General features: G+C 65.2%; 1 protein-coding gene across 2 annotated transcripts; it reads right to left on the bottom strand.

The window, feature by feature from the left end:
• Positions 1–10360: 10360 nt before the first annotated feature.
• Positions 10361–16523, bottom strand: LOC102448715 (interleukin-36 receptor antagonist protein-like). 2 transcript variants are annotated; one of them, XM_075910776.1, is made up of 6 exons: positions 15838–16523; positions 15163–15199; positions 13808–13960; positions 13045–13170; positions 11521–11645; positions 10361–10701 (listed from the first exon to the last, which is right to left on the bottom strand). In XM_075910776.1, exons 3-6 carry the CDS (start codon positions 13908–13910, stop codon positions 10486–10488), a joined length of 570 nt encoding a protein of 189 aa, XP_075766891.1. In that variant the 5' UTR covers positions 13911–13960; positions 15163–15199; positions 15838–16523; the 3' UTR covers positions 10361–10485. The 2 variants fall into 2 exon arrangements, with proteins under 2 accessions (XP_075766891.1, XP_075766890.1); XM_075910775.1 differs by lacking the exon at positions 15163–15199 and having other exon boundaries at positions 15838–16520.
• Between the last annotated feature and the right edge of the window lie 597 nt (positions 16524–17120).

Below are 17120 nucleotides of genomic sequence, written 5' to 3'. Positions count from 1 at the left end.
CTCAGGTGACAGCCCCCATTCTTTAGGTGTATCCTTGGCCCATTGAGAGCCATTGTCCCACGGGGCCTCGCTAATTAGCATGTCCACAGGCCCGGCCCTGCCCAATGCTCAACCCCATGCAGGGAAATCTTCAGTATCCATACAAGTACATGCTAATAATTGCACACACAGACATTCTACAAACACATGAACAGCGTACATAGGATTATCAGACAGTAAGCTTCTATTCAATACCTCACATGGCCCCCTTCTATACCATTTTTGGGGCCAACACCCCCACCTATGGGTGCAGCAGTGATCTGGCTGCTCCCCTCAAGATCCAGTAACGTGACACTCACGCCGGAGGCAGGCGGCTGGAGGCCCTGAGAGGTGCCGTCCCGGAGGCGGAGGAGCAGCCCTCCAGGTGAGAGGGGCCCCCCAAGAGAGGGTCGCCGCAGTGGAGTGGGCCCTGGGAAAGGGCTGTCCCACTGCGCTGGAGGGGAGGGCCCCCCGAGAAGGGGCTGCCATCCTGGAGAGGGGGGTTCCGCCCAGGAGCCAAGTGTGGACACCACCTATGAGCCATGACAGGGAGGTTGATCCCTTTTGCAGGGGTTAGTTTCCTGAGTGCTGAGCCCTAGAACTGCAGGGGGGCGGGAACCCCAGCTCTGTGCCTTGCCTGGAGGAGAGCAGAGGGTCTGGCCCTGCAGGGCAGGGTGGTGGGGAGCCCCACAGAACAAGAAGGTGGGTGTCAGTATCATGATCAGCACCTTGGGGAGCAATCCCGCACCCATCCCAGTGTGTCCCCTGAGAATTCTACAGCGCAAGTCCGGCTGAGAATCCACCTCCCAAACCAGCTCTTGCTGCCCCTCTGCAATCCCCTCGCTCACAGGGATTATTCATTAGTATTTATTCGGCTCTGGGGAGGTCACAGCTGGAATGTTGTGTCCAGTTCTGAGCCCCCCACTACAGAAAGGATGTGGGCGCACTGGAGAGGGCCCAGCGGAGGCGACCAAAACGATGAGGGGGCTGGAGCACATGACCTATGCGGAGCGGCTGAGGGATTCGGGCTTGTTTAGTCTGCAGAAGCGAAGAGTGAGGGGGGATTTGAGAGCAGCCTGCAACTCCCTGAAGGGGGGTTCCAAAGAGGCTGGAGAGAGGCTGTTCTCAGCGGGGGCAGATGGCAGAACGAGGAGCAATGGGCTCATGTTGCAGTGGGGGAGGTCCAGGTTGGATATTAGGAAGAACTATTTCCCTAGGCGGGTGGAGAAGCGCTGGGAGGGGTTCCCTAGGGTAGGGTGGGGTGGAGTCTCCATTCCTAGAGGGGTTTAAGTCCCGGCTTGACAAAGCCCTGGCTGGGTTGATTGAGTCGAGTTGGTCCTGCTTTGGGCAGGTGCTGGACTCGATGGCTCCCGAGGTCTCTGCCCGCCCTGGGATTCTGGGATTCTATGGATTTGCATTGCCAGGTTTCACCCGAGCTGCCCAAAGCTTTCAGGGACACAGACTGCGCGAGACGTGCTGTGTTGTAGCTCCAGGAGACCCGCAGAGCCTGCACCCCCCGGGAATGGAGGTTGCTCCTAACACCAAACAGAACGTGGGCACAGGCCTTTCAAAACTTACAGCTGAACCTTGGCTCAGCACGGCTCTGAATCGTTCCTGAGCTGCAGGAAAAGGCCACGTTCGACCGTCTTCGCTGCAATGAAACAATCCCGGAAACAGCCTCCTGCCCTCGGCAAATCTTTTTTTAACTTGTGTTTGTGCAGTAGCTTGTGTTTAGCACAGCCTGTGCTGCGCTTGCTTGGCTGGGTTTGGCTCCTGACCGTGGGCTTCCGGCTGCAGACGGGACTGTTTCCGTTCGTAACTCTGAGACTCGACTGTCACTGTCTTTCTGGAAAGAGCCTCACTCCCCGAAGCCTTCTGGTGCAACTTCCCCACATCACGCGTCCACTTCCTGTGTGTCTGCAGCTGGCCCAGTTAGGGCAGGACAAACGTCCTGGAACTGGCTGACCGCCAGCCCAGCATTTCCTGCGGCCCGAGCTCACTCTGCAGACGCCTGCCCAAGTTTGCCTTCTTGGACTCCTGAGAAACTCCAGACCAAGACCCAAAGGCAGTTACCACAGTCCCCTTGGGCCCTTTTATTCGGGCCTCCGGGCACACGCTGGCTCCGTGCAGTGCGTCTCTCTCCCTCAGGGACTCGCCAGCCCTCCTTCCGGAGCTGGGTCTCCATCCATTGTTCCTCAGTCTAGGCAGCCATCACCCCTGGGCTCCACCCAGCTCGCGCTCCGTTCTCAAACCTCCCCTGGTGTCAGGGTTTCCTCTGCAGGTTCCTGCTGCTCTAAGGATAACGTGTGGCAAGTGGCCCGTCTCCCCTCAGGGCCAGCCCCCCGCAACAGCCTGGTCGGCCAAGGGACGAGGCAGGTTCAGCCTCCTCTGAGAGCAACACCGAGCCACTGGGGGCTGGCAAACCAAATGGATCCCAGTCCAAACACGGATCCCAGCCGGAGCCACGGTGCTGGGGGAGGGATGAGAACCCAGGTCCACTCGAAAGAACCCGTCAGCCCATGGTCCCACCTCTCCGACTTCCCAGCAGCCTGCCCCCTCCTCGGGCGCGGCACGGTCAAGAGGGCGGAAGTTGAACTGGGAGGACGATGGATTTTTGACACTTTGGCAATTTCAAAAAGTCGGCAACACAGTCGGTTCAGGCCCTGCCACGTGGATTTTGATCTTGACCATTTTCCAATTTTGATTTTCTTAAAGTTAAAACGGAAAGGAATTTTGAAACAAAAAAGTGTTTCAAACTGAAAAACAAAACGTTTCGATTGGGGGGTCTGTTTCGTTGGGGGGGGGGGGGTTTCGTTTCATGTCTCCCTCCCCTCCAAGAAAAAGTCCAAACCAATTCGGCAAAGCTGATGCGAATTCGTGAAATGTTTGTGTGTCACCAAATCTGCTTCACCCCCCCCCCCAGAAGCTTTAGTCAAAAAATGTCTCCAGGCAGCACCATGGCAACATGTCAGGGGGCGGGCCCTCACACCCACAGCGCCTCCTGCTGGTCACTTTGGGGATTAGCTCTCCAGCCCTGGAGTGCCCCCTTGCATCTGGTGTCACACCTGCAAGTACCGCCCTAGGTCAGTGCTGCTGCACTCTGGGGTCCTCGCCCCAGGGAATCGCCAGGCCCCATAGACCCCCCCCCCCTTGCCTCAGTGACCCACAGCCAGGTGTCATCTACCCCTGCCTCTGACATGGCTGCTCAGCGTTGGCCGGGGGGTGGGGTCCTGCTGCCTTCTCCTGCCCTGGCTGCCTCCCTGCAGCCCTAGCACCTCAGGCCTTGTCTCAGGCCCTGCAGCCTGGGAGTGGGGTCTGGCCATAGCCCTACCTGGTCTCAGGAAGCCTCCAGTTTCCCCAGCAGCCAGGTCCCTCCTGCTCCCCAGCCTGAGCCAGAGAGCCCCTTCTCCTCCCTCCCCAAACCCTTATTTATACAGCCCCAGCTGGGCCCTGATTGGCTGTCTCTGCCTCAGCTGTGGGGCTTTGCTCCCTCCGCCCTCCCCCAGGGCTGGGTTCACCCTTAAAGGGGCAGACGCCCCGTTACGCAGCACCGCTGTCCGTTCTCAGCGGGGGAGCCACGGAAAGGGGTGGCCCCGGCATCTCAGAGACGAGCGCAAATGTAGACGGCGCCGCGAGATTTGGTGGGCACAAGCCACGTCTCCGCAGCCACGGAGCAAATGCCCCAACTGAGAGCAGAAGAAGGGGGCGCGGGGAGCCAATGCCTGCCCCCCAGTGCCCAAGCAAAATGAGCTCACAGAGCGGCTGGCGGGGGCCCGTTCGCAGCGTTCGGTGTCGCTTGGCTTTCGCCGTAACGACCCAGCCAGTTCCCGTCTCTGTTCGATCCCTTGCGTGTGAAGGTCAGTTCCGCAGGCGCTCTCTGTCTGGGCGACGGACACGAGGGGGCCACGGGGGCGCTGAATGCACCTTGGAGAATGCGGCCTGGAAAAGAGGCGCCAGAGGGGGCCTGCAGGCATCCGTGACGCTGTGGCCGGGGTGGAGAGCGGGGCTAAGGAAGAGCGGCTTGCCCCAGCCGCGGCACCACTGGACGGCCAGGCAGCGGGTTTAAAAGAAGCAGAAGGAAGCTCTTCGTCCCCGTGGAACTCGGGCCCTGGGGCTGTTGGGAGGGGCAAGACTCTCACTGTGTTGGGCTGAAAAGAACGAGGGGTCTGTGGCGGCTGGGCCCCTCGGGGACACTAGCCAGGTGGTATGGGCTCTGCCCCGCGCTCGGGGGTTCCCAGGCCTCTGGCCGGACGCTGGACGGGCCCGGGGTCCGAGCCGGCCTGGCCGCTCTATGTTCCGACCCGCCGAGGGGGGGATTCCCGCAGGCAGCTGGACTCCACGAGGACCGGCGAGTTCTCCGAGAGCGGCTCAGGGAGCCAGTTCTCGCTGGCAGCTTCTGGAGCGCTGCGTTTCCCACGGCGCCGCAGAGACGAGCGGCCCGGGGCAATGCAGAACAACGGGGGGAACTGGCTGGGTCGTGCCCGGGCCGTGGGGATGGAAGAGGGAGGCTTTCTCTGGCACCGGAGCGCCAGGGCGCGTCTTGTTAACAAGTCGCTGGCGAGGGACGGCCCAATGCTCCTCGTGCGCGAGGGCACGCCAGGGCGCTCCACGTCTCCTGCAGATGGCAGGACCGAATGCTCCTTCCTGCGGCTGGGGGCCCAGCCCTCAGAGAAGCCAGGCGAGAGTAGATGGATTTTTCCGTTCACTGCTAATTCGGTGGGAGTCGGGGGGAGGAGGTTGGGGGCCAACATTTTTAGCTAATTGAGACAGTTTCAAACACTGGGTCCAGCTCAGAATGTGCGGCCTGCATTTTGTTTCCATGCGGATCATTTTCTAACATTGGCGAACAAGCCTTTAAGAAAAGTTGAAGGCAATTTCAAACCTGAGTCCCAGCCCAGCACTCCACCCGCTAGGCGACACTGTCTGGCGCCAGCCAGGACAACCACAGCGCTAACAGGATTCCGGAAGATTGGGCCAGCCTAGACGCTTTTTTCCAGCTTTTCCCCAAGCCAGAAAAAAGCGGCGGACATCTTTATTTAAATCCCGCGGGGGATATTTAAATCCCCCGCAGATTTCCCTATTCCGAAGTTTAAAATTAGCATGCCCCTTTCGGAAAAGGGACCAGTGTAGACGTAGCCGAAGGGAACAACCTAAGCTGGGTGCTGAGGGTCTGGGGGGGCGATGGACCCCCTACCCCAAGGGTCTGAAGTGTCCTGGCCCTGGCTCCTGTAGCCACATCACGTCTGTGCCGGGCTGTGTCCTGGAGGAGCAGTAACCCCCCCCCCTCGTTCTACGGGCTGGCGGAGTCTGTTCTTGCTGCTCCGGGGCTGCAGGACCAGGGGAACCGCGAGGCGCCGTCACACCTGGCCCTGGCCTCTGCGGTTATGGGGCGGGAGGCCCGGGCTCTGGTGCCCGATGCTGCCCAGCCCAAAGAGCACAAGCCCGCCAGCCACCGTCTCGTGCAGCGTCGTGTGCCCCTGCCTGTGATCCCCACAGGGGGCGTCCTCGGGGTCCAGCGTACAGCTCCCGACAGCCAGAGGCGTGGGAGTGGGTTGGCCTTCCGCAGAGACCACCCCGTCTCAACCCCGCCTGCAGGGCACTCCCCCGGGGGCCGCTCCAGCGCTCAGCCCCCACGGCCCGTTCACCCCCCCCGTGCAGTGGGGCAGTGCGCAGGGCTCGCCCCGTCTCTTCGCAAAGGGCCCCCGGTAATGCCAGCGGCCCCAGGTGAAAGGTCCTGTCTCCTCCCCGTGCCCCGGAACGAGCCGACTCCCAGACCAGGCGGCTGGCCCGAGGCAGGACTCCGGGAGCTGCACCCAGTAGCCTGCCCCAGGAGATGCCCCAGCGGCGAAACCGTGAATTCCTACCGGTTACTCGGCTTGTCTTCAGTCCCCGGGGGCCCCTGCCACTCCCTGCGGCTGCCTCTGGAGCAGAGGGCGGCAGGCAGTGGGGGCCAGGCGGGAGCTGGTCCGTGAGGGGAGCGCTTTTAAAAACCAGCCCCCCTCACAGAGGCCTGAGCTCCTGGACCCGGCACGAGAGGACGCACTTGAAATGCAGAGCCGCAGCGGGGTAGGCCCTGGACTGAGCCGGGCTGCTGGCCAGCCTGCTCAAAATTGTACCGGCAAAGTGGGGGGGTGCGCGTCGCCTGTGGCATTAACCAATCCGCTCTTGCTGAGTGCTTGGTCACTTAATCGGCTGCACTATTACATCCCTAGGCCCCGTGGCTCCAGGCCGCACCTTGGGACAGCAAGAGCTTGCTTAACCCTTTGGCTGTGAGATGCTCGAGGGCTGGCCCGGTGGATAAGATGGGAGGTGTGCATTGACTTGGGCCAGTCCTTTGGGACTGGGAGAACCTGTCTGGAGCTGGGGAGCCTGGTCTCGTAACCTCTCCCGGGTACAAGCAGTGCTCTTGGCAGTGGGCGTGAGAGGGGGCTGCTTGTGAGACCTCTTGCTGGCCAGTGGGTGAACAGACGTGCTTGGTGGGACACGCCTGGTGCCTTACGGTGGGGGACCCCAGGCTCAGGCTGGGAGCTGCCCTGTCCCTCAGAGGTTTGCCTAGAAGGAGATGAGGATCCCCTGGGCTCGGTCTGTTTGGGAAGTCCCGGCAGCTCGTGTGGGGAGCGGGTTTGAACCCTGGGCACTCCACGTTCATGTGGGCGGGGCAATGTCTGGTCCGTGCTGCCACGTGTCTGTGGGCAGGGCGATGTCTGATCCGTGCTGCCACGTGTCTGTGGGCGGAGTGATGTCCGGTCCATGCTCCCATGTGTCTGTGGGCGAGGCAATGTCCGGTCCACGCTCCCGTGTGTCCATGGGCAGGGCCATGTCCGGTCCGTGCTCCCACGTGTCCATGGGCAGGGCCATGTCCAGTCCGTGCTCCCGTGTGTCCGTGGGCGAGGCGATGTCCGGTCCGTGCTCCCGCGTGTCCGTGGGTGAGGCAATGTCCGGTCACACTCCTGCGTGTCTGTGGGCGGGGCCATGTCCGGTCACACTCCTGCGTGTCCATGGGCGGGGCCATGTCCGGTCACACTCCTGCGTGTCTGTGGGCGGGGCCATGTCCAGTCCGTGCTCCCGTGTGTCCGTGGGCGAGGCGATGTCCGGTCCGTGCTCCCGCGTGTCCGTGGGCGAGGCGATGTCCGGTCCATGCTCCCGCGTGTCCGTGGGCGAGGCGATGTCCGGTCACACTCCTGTGTGTCTGTGGGCGGGGCCATGTCCAGTCCGTGCTCCCGTGTGTCCGTGGGCGAGGCCATGTCCGGTCACACTCCTGCGTGTCTGTGGGCGAGGCGATGTCCGGTCCGTGCTCCCGCGTGTCTGTGGGCGGGGTCATGTGCGGTCACACTCCCGCGTGTCTGTGGGCGGGGCCATGTGCGGTCACACTCCCGCGTGTCTGTGGGCGGGGCCATGTGCGGTCACACTCCTGCGTGTCTGTGGGCGGGGCCATGTGCGGTCACACTCCCGCGTGTCTGTGGGCGGAGCCATGTCCGGTCACACTCCCGCGTGTCTGTGGGCGGGGCCATGTGCGGTCACACTCCCGCGTGTCTGTGGGCGGAGCCATGTCCGGTCACACTCCCGTGTGTCCGTGGGCGAGGCCATGTCCGGTCACACTCCTGCGTGTCCATGGGCGGGGCCATGTCCGGTCACACTCCTGCGTGTCTGTGGGCGGGGCCATGTCCAGTCCGTGCTCCCGTGTGTCCGTGGGCGAGGCGATGTCCGGTCCGTGCTCCCGCGTGTCCGTGGGCGAGGCGATGTCCGGTCCATGCTCCCGCGTGTCCGTGGGCGAGGCGATGTCCGGTCACACTCCTGTGTGTCTGTGGGCGGGGCCATGTCCAGTCCGTGCTCCCGTGTGTCCGTGGGCGAGGCCATGTCCGGTCACACTCCTGCGTGTCTGTGGGCGAGGCGATGTCCGGTCCGTGCTCCCGCGTGTCTGTGGGCGGGGTCATGTGCGGTCACACTCCCGCGTGTCTGTGGGCGGGGCCATGTGCGGTCACACTCCCGCGTGTCTGTGGGCGGGGCCATGTGCGGTCACACTCCTGCGTGTCTGTGGGCGGGGCCATGTGCGGTCACACTCCCGCGTGTCTGTGGGCGGAGCCATGTCCGGTCACACTCCCGCGTGTCTGTGGGCGGGGCCATGTGCGGTCACACTCCCGCGTGTCTGTGGGCGGAGCCATGTCCGGTCACACTCCCGTGTGTCCGTGGGCGAGGCCATGTCCGGTCACACTCCTGCGTGTCTGTGGGCGAGGCGATGTCCGGTCCGTGCTCCCGCGTGTCTGTGGGCGGGGTCATGTGCGGTCACACTCCCGCGTGTCTGTGGGCGGGGCCATGTGCGGTCACACTCCCGCGTGTCTGTGGGCGGGGCCATGTGCGGTCACACTCCTGCGTGTCTGTGGGCGGGGCCATGTGCGGTCACACTCCCGCGTGTCTGTGGGCGGAGCCATGTCCGGTCACACTCCCGCGTGTCTGTGGGCGGGGCCATGTCCGGTCACACTCCCGCGTGTCTGTGGGGGGCAGGAGGGCTAGCGAGGAGCCGTGGGTCACAGAGCCAAGTCTATGCTGCAAATAGAGACCCCTGGCCCCAAGCCTCTGAGCTCAGCTCTTCAGACTCAGGCTCCCACGACGGGGCTGCAAACAGCTGTGCAGAGGTTCCTGCTTGGGCTGGAGCTCAGGCCCTGGGACCCCCTCTCCCGGCCCCCCCTTGTCTGAAGAGTCTCTGCCTTTGCTCCCCCCAGCAGCCGGTTCTGCAACCGCTGAGCCAGGCCCCCCCGCTCAGAGAGCTCCCTGTGGAGGATCCTGCACGCCCCCTTCCCCCGCGAGAGAGCCCGCGCTCCCCCCGGCCCCTCCTTACGCCCGGCTCCCCATAACCCGCAGCTCCCTGACCCGGTCGGCCAACGCAGAGTGGCTGGCGTGGAGTTCTGAGTCACAAAGCCTGGATTTCCTCTTTCTCCCCGCAGCCCGAATTTCCAAGCGGAGGGGAAACCCCGCCAAGGAAGTCGCTCGTCACAGGGCCTGTGCGGCGGCGCAGGGATACCTGCTAAGCGGGACGCTGGTGAGAAAAGGCCAAGCCGAGACTGGGACCCGAATGCAGAGTTTCTGAAGCAGCCCGGAGAAAAGCCGCCAACCAGGGGCCGCCCTGGACTAGCTGCCAGCAACTGGCGCCCGAGGCAAACCAGGCAATCGGCACCCCCGCCCCCAAACCCCTCAGTGACATTGCGCCCCATCTGGCGCCCCATTTAACTTGGTGCCCTAGGCGACCGCCTAGATCGCCTCTATGGACGGGCCGCCCCTGCCGCCAGCGCCTGCAATCCAGCCCCGCAGCCCGCTCCTAGCCAGCGGGCCTCAGCAGGGCCTGCCTGGGGAGGCGTTGGGCAGGGTTCTAGAAGCGAGATGCCCACGGCCCCCGATGAACGTGGCATTAAACGATCCAGGGGCCGGTTTAGGGGTTCAGGGGATAATGCCTGGCATGTCCGGCCCCGTCCGTCATGAATGTAACAAGCCACCGGCAAATCGACTCTTTACTGGAGCACGTGGCTCCTGCCCGGTACGTGGCTCTCAGCCGAAGGCTGGTGGGGTCACATTTCAGAAAACGCCAGAGGGAGGGGGCAGAAATCATTTAACATTCGTAGCAGAGGCTTGGAGGAAACCAGAGACGCATCCCTGAGCATTTGATTTGCAGGTGACCCAAACATTCAGAGAATCCTCCAACACTAGAACTGGCACGGCCCTGGGGAGTCATCAAGGCCAGTCCCGGCCATCCCAGCACTGTCGAGCTCACCCCTGACAGCGTCTGTCCAGCCTGCTCTGAAATGTCTCCCGGGATGGAGATTCCACAACCCCCCAGGCAATTTACTCCCGTGCTTCCCCCCCGGCAGGCAGGACGTTTTTGGGAGAGTGGCATTGAATGAAGAGCACAGGGCACGGGGAGAGAGATCCGGATCGCTTGGTAAACTGGGCACAACCAAGCAATGTGTTTTAAGTGTAACCGGATCCATCTGGGAACAAAGGACGCCCGCCATCTTCAAGGAGGGAGGCTCGGTCCTGGGAAGCTGAAAAAGATTTTTTGCTGGGGGAGGGGGGATCCTCAGCTGAGCACAAGCTCCCAGTGCAACACCTGCCCCAATCAGCTCTGCTCTGGAGTTTGCAGTGGGGTCTGGCTGGGATCCTCTGCTAGATCTTTAACAGTGAGCGCTTTGTTCCCAACTGTGCGTCGGGTGTTTGTGTCAAGTGGAGGTTAATGAACAAGACAATAACCCAGCCGGGCTGAATAGCCCATCCCTCTCAACAGCTCTGGATTTGCTCCCTTGGGGCTGGCAATGTCATGACACCGCAAGTTCGAGTCACCAGTCTCCCAGCAGAAAGTTAAGGTGATTTTAATTTCAAGCGCTAAAGAGAAGCAGGCAGCAGTGTTTGGGAAGAGGGGGCCCTGGGCGCCGTTTCTCGTCCTGCGCACTCCCAGGGCGTCTCCCCGGCAGGTGGCTATTAGGTCTGAAGCCTTTGAAAGTAGAACTCGGTGATCTGCGCCGCGCCCGGCTGGTTGGTGACGCTGAGGGGTTCGCTGTTCTTCTGGGAGGTGCAGAGGAACCAGCCGGGGTTGGCGGCCGACTCGAAGCGGTGGGTGCTGCCGGTGGGCGTGTTGTGGAACGTGAAGCGGGCGGCTTGCTCCTTGTCCTCCACCAAGGCCATGATTTCCTTCTCCTGCGCGGGGAAGAGACAGGAGGGAGCTGCTGCGGGACGCTGGGAACCACCTTCCCCGGGCGCATGGCCCTTTGGAGCTCTGCACCAGCCCCCGTGGCTAGCGCCTCTCAGGCGCGGCGAGGTCACCCGTGTCAGCCCATTGGGGCTTACCTGCGCGTGGCTCGCTGCCTGCGATTGGCCACCAAAGCCACAGGTGACTGGCACCGCTTGCTGATTGGCTGAGTGTGGTGTTATAAACACATCATCAGTCTCCCTGCTGGCAGGAGTCTGTGGGGGATCGTCGATCCCTCCCCCAAACAGCCACGGCAACAAAGCCCACTGGTAACATGGCTTTGTGCCCGCCTGCTGCCTCGGTTTCCCTTTCCAGCTCCGTTAACCGAACTTCACGCTGCAAATGTTTCCTCAATAGCTCCCCCCTTCTGGAGTCCAGGTTAGCAGCACAAAGTTCTAGCCACGCAAACTGCAGCCTTTCTGGCCTCACCCAGGGCCGCCGACGGGGCAGAGGGGCCACAAAGGGCCCCTGCAATTTAAAAGAGCAGCATCCAGACCCTTCCAGTCGCTGCCGGAGCCACGCGGGATGCAGTCCGGGTGGCACTGAGGGCTGGCTGGGGGAATCTCACTCCCAGCCCTGCCCCTTCTGGGGGCCTGGATTCAAGCCCCCATCCAGCCCACTCAGCCTCTGACCCCAAGGAGCCTGCAACAGCAGGACCGGAGCAGCCCACGGCCACGGCTCTGGCCACGTCGGGATCCAGTCCCAAGAGGGAGGTACAAATTCTGCCCCCCCGCCGCCCATGGTAGCTCCCTGCTGAGGACGCTCACCTCCAGCTGCAGCATGGGCTGGGCCGACGGGTTGCACGACAGGCAGAGTTTCCCTTCCTGCACGCCCAGGATGATGGGGTATTGTTTGTCCGTCACGAACTGGTTGGGCACCACGCTGAGCTTCTCTGAGGGGAGACACGAGGGGCTCAGGGCTCTTGGCTGCCCGCAGGGGCACCAGGCAGGGAGGGGCAGCACTAAGCCCCCCAGAGAGCAACCACCTTGGCGGCCCAGAAGCCACTGCCCTGGCCCTCCCCGTCCCAGCTCTGCCTCCAGGCTCCGGCCAGCGCTCACTGTGCCCCCCCGCTGGGCCCTCCCACCCCACAGGTCTCTCCTCTAGCTCGGCAGCAAAACCCTGCCTCGGCATCCTCTCCAGCCTCTCCCTGGCACCCCCATCTGCCCTCCCTTGGGCCCTGCCCTTGGGCAGATGACTTCCTCCTGGCCAGGCACCGCCCGGAAAGGCCATGTGGCCTCAGTCCCACTGGGCCTCGGTGGGGGAAGGCAGCCCGCCAGGTGGCAGGAGTGTGGGACGAGAGGGCAGGTGGGTGGAGTGAGCAGGCGAAGCAGGGGACACAAGGGCGGGCAGGGGGAGTGGTGGACAAGAGGGCAGGCGGAGCAGGCTGGCAGAGCAGGGAACGAGAGGGTGGGCAGGTGGAGTGGGACACAAGAGAGTGGACGGGCAGAGTGGTGGATGAGAGGGCGGGCAGAGCGGGGGATGAGACAGCAGGTGGGTGGGCAGAGGGAGCGGGGGACGAGAGGGTGCAAGGGCGGGCGGGCGGAGCTGGGGATGAGAGGGTGCGAGGGCGGGCAGGCGGAGCGGGGGACGAGAGGGTGCGGTGGCGGGCGGAGCAGGGGAAGAGAGAGTGGGCGGGTGGAGCGGGGGACGAGAGGGTGGGCGGGCGGAGCGGGGGACGAGAGGGTGGGCGGGTGGAGCGGAGCAGGGGACGAGAGCTGCGTGGGTGGAGCAGGGGATGAGAGTGTGGGTGGGTGGGCGTAGCGGAGCAAGGGACGAGAGGGCGGGTGGGCGGAGCGGGGGACGAGAGAGTGGGCGGGAGGAGCGGAGCGGGGGACGAGAGGGCGGGCGGGCGGAGCGGGGGACGAGAGGGTGGGTGGAGCGGAGCAGGGGACGAGAGGGCGGGCGGGCGGAGCGGGGGACGAGAGGGTGGGTGGAGCGGAGCAGGGGACGAGAGAGTGGGCGGGCGGAGTGGAGCGGGGGACGAGAGGGCGGGCGGAGCGGAGGACGAGAGGGTGGGTGGAGTGGGGGACGAGAGGGCGGGTGAGCGGAGCGGGGGATGAGAGAGTGGGCGGGCGGAGCAGGGGACGAGAGAGCGGGCGGGCGGAGCGGGGGACGAGAGGGCGGGTGGAGCGGGGGACAAGAGGGCGGGCGGGCGGAGCGGGGGACGAGAGGGCGGGCGGGCGGAGCGGGGGACGAGAGGGCGGGTGGAGCGGGGGACGAGAGGGCGGGCGGAGCGGGGGACAAGAGGGCGGGCGGGCGGAGCGGGGGACGAGAGGGTGGGCGGAGCTCACCAGGGTTGTGGTTAGAGGCTTCAGCCACGAGACTGTTGTTCTTCAGGCGGACGACCTTCTGGCTGGTGTCGCGCAGGGTGAAGTCGAACGGCGCGGGGATTTTCAATATAGTGCTCTCCCCATCCTCTGGCGACGGGCAAAGGCAAAGGGGAAATGCAGGCTCCAGCGGGAGGCCGCCCCTCAGGACGTCCGTCAGCCCCAGAGCTCCTTGCACGACCCCCGCCCCCTCCGGGAGCACTGGGAATCCGCTTTGTCAGGGTCTTTTCGCTCCTCCCCCTTAGCTTTCCCCTCTAGCCCACCCCGTGTGAGTCCTGCTGCTGGGCCCCTGGGCAGAGCGCCGAGGATACGGACTGGACCCCGAGAAACCGCCTCTCCCTTTCGACGAGAGCCCGCGCCCCGGAAGGGTCCTGCCCTGGCCTCACGGGGACTGGAGTCCTCCAGAGATACGGCCAGAGGCCCCGCCACATCCCGGAGGGGCGCTTTAGACGGCACACGATCCCGGCCAAGGCCACATTTGGTCTCGGAGACGCTGCGGTAAACGGGGGTGCAAGCAGGCGGCTGGACCAGTGTCCCCAGGGTGCAGAGAGCCATTCAAGGCCCCGAAGCCCTGGATCTGATGGACAGCACTGGAAGCCAGTGGGTCCAGACCACCCCACCCCCGTTCCAGCCCCTAGAGGTGCAAGGCCCACGTCTGACCCTGCCACGCCCCCCAGGGCTGCTCCGAGAAGAGGGGGTGGGAACCGGGGGGGGAGCAGATACCCACCTGTCTTAGCGAAGGTGTTGAACAAATCCTCCATAGCTCTGTCCCGTTTCCCCTGGGGCCCGATGGGCCGGCCGCCCGGCCCTGCGGCTGCCTGGGATGCCATGCTGTGGATGGGGGCCCGGTGCCGGTCGTGTCCTGGGGGCAGCGGGGCAGCTGGGAAGAACAGAAGGACACGGGTGCTCAGGCTGGCTGGCCCTGTGCGGGGAGCCCCTTTGGCCCTGCCCCTGGGGTCCGGACAGCCAGCAGCACATGGCCTGGGGTGTAGAATGGGGGATGAGCCCCACCTGCCGAGCAACCTGATTGGCTGCTCACGGAGATCCAAGCCAATCAGGGCTCATTCCCCGCCCCCCTTTCCCCAGGGCCCAGCTCTGGGGCAGATCCCCAGGAGTCACCAAGGGGGCTGCCAGCCCCTGAACGCAGCAGCAGGAGGGGCCCGGACCAGCCACTGGTCATGCTGCCCGGGGAGATGCTGGCCCTGGCACTCGGCCGAGGGGCTCCAGGCTGGCGCCGGGGGGAGGGGCGGGATGGGAGATGCTGGCCCTGGCACTCGGCCGAGGGGCTCCAGGCTGGCGCCGGGGGGAGGGGCGGGATGGGAGATGCTGGCCCTGGCACTCAGCCGAAGGGCTCCAGGCTGGCGCCGGGGGGAGGGGCGGGATGGGAGATGCTGGCCCTGGCACTCGGCCAAGGGGCTCCAGGCTGGCTGCCGGGGGCAGGGGCGGGATGGGAGATGCTGGCCCTGGCACTCGGCCGAGGGGCTCCAGGCTGGCGCCGGGGGGAGGGGCGGGATGGGAGATGCTGGCCCTGGCACTCGGCCGAGGGGCTCCAGGCTGGCTGCCGGGGGGAGGGGCGGGATGGGAGATGCTGGCCCTGGCACTCGGCCGAGGGGCTCCAGGCTGGCTGCCGGGGGGAGGGGCGGGATGGGAGATGCTGGCCCTGGCACTCGGCCGAGGGGCTCCAGGCTGGCTGCCGGGGCCGAGCGTCTCCCCAGCCGCCCTCCGAGGGGAGCCAGGCCTCCCGGAGCCGTTGGCTGCCGGCGGGACGTGCTGGGCGAGGGGGTTTCTCCAGCCAGGCGGCGCCAGGGGATGGAACAAACCCAGGGCAGGGCCAGTGAGTCAGTCCGGGGAAGGGGTCGATTTGCTGACCCGCCTGCACCCCACGGGCCAGCGGCCCTCCCGCCCCGGCTGCCCTGCCCAGGACGGGCCCTGTGGGGAGCAGGCAACAGCCCCGGTCTTGGTGGCCGGGCTGGTTCCCACTGGGGGTCGTGCCCCTTTGGGCCCCGCTGCGGCCCAGTGCTCTGCATATCCACTGCCCGGCTCTGGCTGGGGCTGGCCGGGCGCGGGGCCGCGAGCGCAGACCTGTCCCGGGTGCGTGGAGACGGGGCCCGCGGGGCTCCTGGGGAGAGAACAAGGCGCGGTGAGATTTCTCCCCTCGTCGCCCTGCCCCGTCTGAGACCGGCAGCCCCTGCCGCCGCCCAGCCCACGGCCCCGCTCGGCTCGCTCCTCATCGGGGGCATCTGCCCGGTTCTGGAACTTAGCAGCCAGAATTTCCTTTATTTCTTCGCCCCTCGCCCCGGCTCCCCGCCAAGTCTGGTTCTGCCGGCGCCGAGCCCCAGCCGGGGGCACCCCCCCCAGCCCAGGGGCACCCCCCCCTCCCCAGCGCTGCAACACGTCTCGAGGGGCCGCGTTCCTCGCCACCGCCCCGTCTGCAGCGCAGCCGCCTCCTGCACATGCCGCCCACCTCGTGGCAGACTCCCCGGGCGCCTGCCCCCAGAGCCGCTGGCTGGGGAGGTCCCATGGCAGGCGTGTCGTTTACACGCCCCCGTCTGGCTCTGTCCGCCTCACACCGGGCGTCAGCTCTTCGGCCCTGGGCGGCGCCGAGCGGCGTGGCCCTGACCACTGCTCCTGCACACGACCCCACACGCGCCCGCCCCAGCAAGCTCGGGGCCGGGCCAAAGCCGCCCTGGGTATGGCTAGTGCCCGGAGGCCGGCATGGGGGGAATGATCCCGGCAGCAGCCCTGCGCCAGCCGTACCTGTTGGGAATCGGGAGCGGCTCCCTCTGTCAGCGGCTGAGTCGGCGGCGGGGATCGCCCAGCTATTTATCCGGGGGCCCTGGGCAGGGTGGCCACGCCCGGGATCATCAGCAGGGCGGGACCTGAGCGTGCCTGGACCCAGACAGCAGCAATCCCCGGAGCAGCAGCTCCCGCCCAGCCGGCGGAGGAGCGGGAAAGAGCCGGGGGGAGGGGGGGACTCTTCCCGGAGACGCCCCTGCAGGCCCCGCCGGGCGAGACGCAGCCGCTGCCCAGGGCGCCCGGGAGGTCTGTTCACACGCCCCTCTGCTCTCGGGTGCTGCAGGCTAGATCCAGGGTCCCTGCTCCGAGGCCTGGTCCAGAGCGTCCGGCATTCGCTGGCAGCCTGCCCCCCGGCCCAGCCACAGCAGCCTGGTGCTCGTCCCCTCGCCTGGTTCCCTCCCGACTCAGCCCCTCCCGCGTGGCAGCGTCCGTGGTGGTGCCGGCACCGTAGACCAGGCGACGCCTCCTTCCCCGTCCTGCCGGGGGATCTGAGGCAGGGGGCGACCCCTGGAGAGCGCCCGTCCCAGCCCCTCCGTGCCAATCCCCAGAGGAGATGCACCCGCCCCAGCAAGGAGCACGGGACAGGCCGGCTGCTGCTGCCGGGGGAGGGCTGGAGAGGAGGCCCTGCTGCTCGGACACTCCTCAGCACGGGGCGCTCGGCCTCCCCCCCGCACTGCCCTGGGGCACGCTCACCCACAGCGCTCTGCTCTGTCCACAGGCCCTGCAATGGCGACAGAGAAACTGGTTGGACCCGTTTTCACGTTTGGCAACTTGCCTATCGCCAGACCCTCGCCTGGTTCCCTCCCGACTCAGCCCCTCCCGCGTGGCAGCGCCCGTGGTGGTGCCGGCACCGTAGACCTGTGAGCACCAGGCAGGGCAGACGAATGATGCAGACACACCCCAAGCCTGGAGGTTGTTGCCCCATGAGATACACCCAACCAGCAGCGAAAGTAACCGTCCGCATCGCTCTCGGGACTCCCACGGGGGCTGAAAGCACTTTCCTGCCATATTTCTGCCCCTAGACCACCACCAGGAAACCGAGGGTTACAAATGAGAGGTTCTTTAAAACCAGTTTCATTTAATAACAGGTTCTTCCGATCCCAAAGGACCAGCCACACATCCAGGGCAATCGACAGCTCAGATCTTACCCCCAAAATCACACTATTGCCAGCCCTTTAGAATCTGAAATCTAAAGGGAAAGAAAGAAAGAAAGAAAGAAAGAAAGAAAGAAAGAAAGAAAGAAA

The sequence above is a fragment of the Pelodiscus sinensis genome, chromosome 28 (genome assembly GCF_049634645.1).
Source record: "Pelodiscus sinensis isolate JC-2024 chromosome 28, ASM4963464v1, whole genome shotgun sequence".
Lineage (NCBI taxonomy): Eukaryota > Metazoa > Chordata > Testudines > Trionychidae > Pelodiscus > Pelodiscus sinensis.
The sequence above is the reverse complement of the archived record's forward strand: the minus strand, read 5'-3'. Positions and strand labels throughout refer to the sequence as shown.

What these genes read in the sequence shown, in the direction of transcription:
- LOC102448715 (XM_075910776.1), bottom strand. Translation starts at nt 13,910, where the DNA reads ATGGCATCCCAGGCAGCCGCAGGGCCGGGCGGCCGGCCCATCGGGCCC. An exon ending in CAACACCTTCGCTAAGACAG is followed by an intron (nt 13,171 to 13,807) that starts GTGGGTATCTGC and finishes GCCCGTCGCCAG; the next exon opens with AGGATGGGGAGAGCACTATA. An exon ending in AGCCCATGCTGCAGCTGGAG is followed by an intron (nt 10,702 to 11,520) that starts GTGAGCGTCCTC and finishes TTCCCCGCGCAG; the next exon opens with GAGAAGGAAATCATGGCCTT.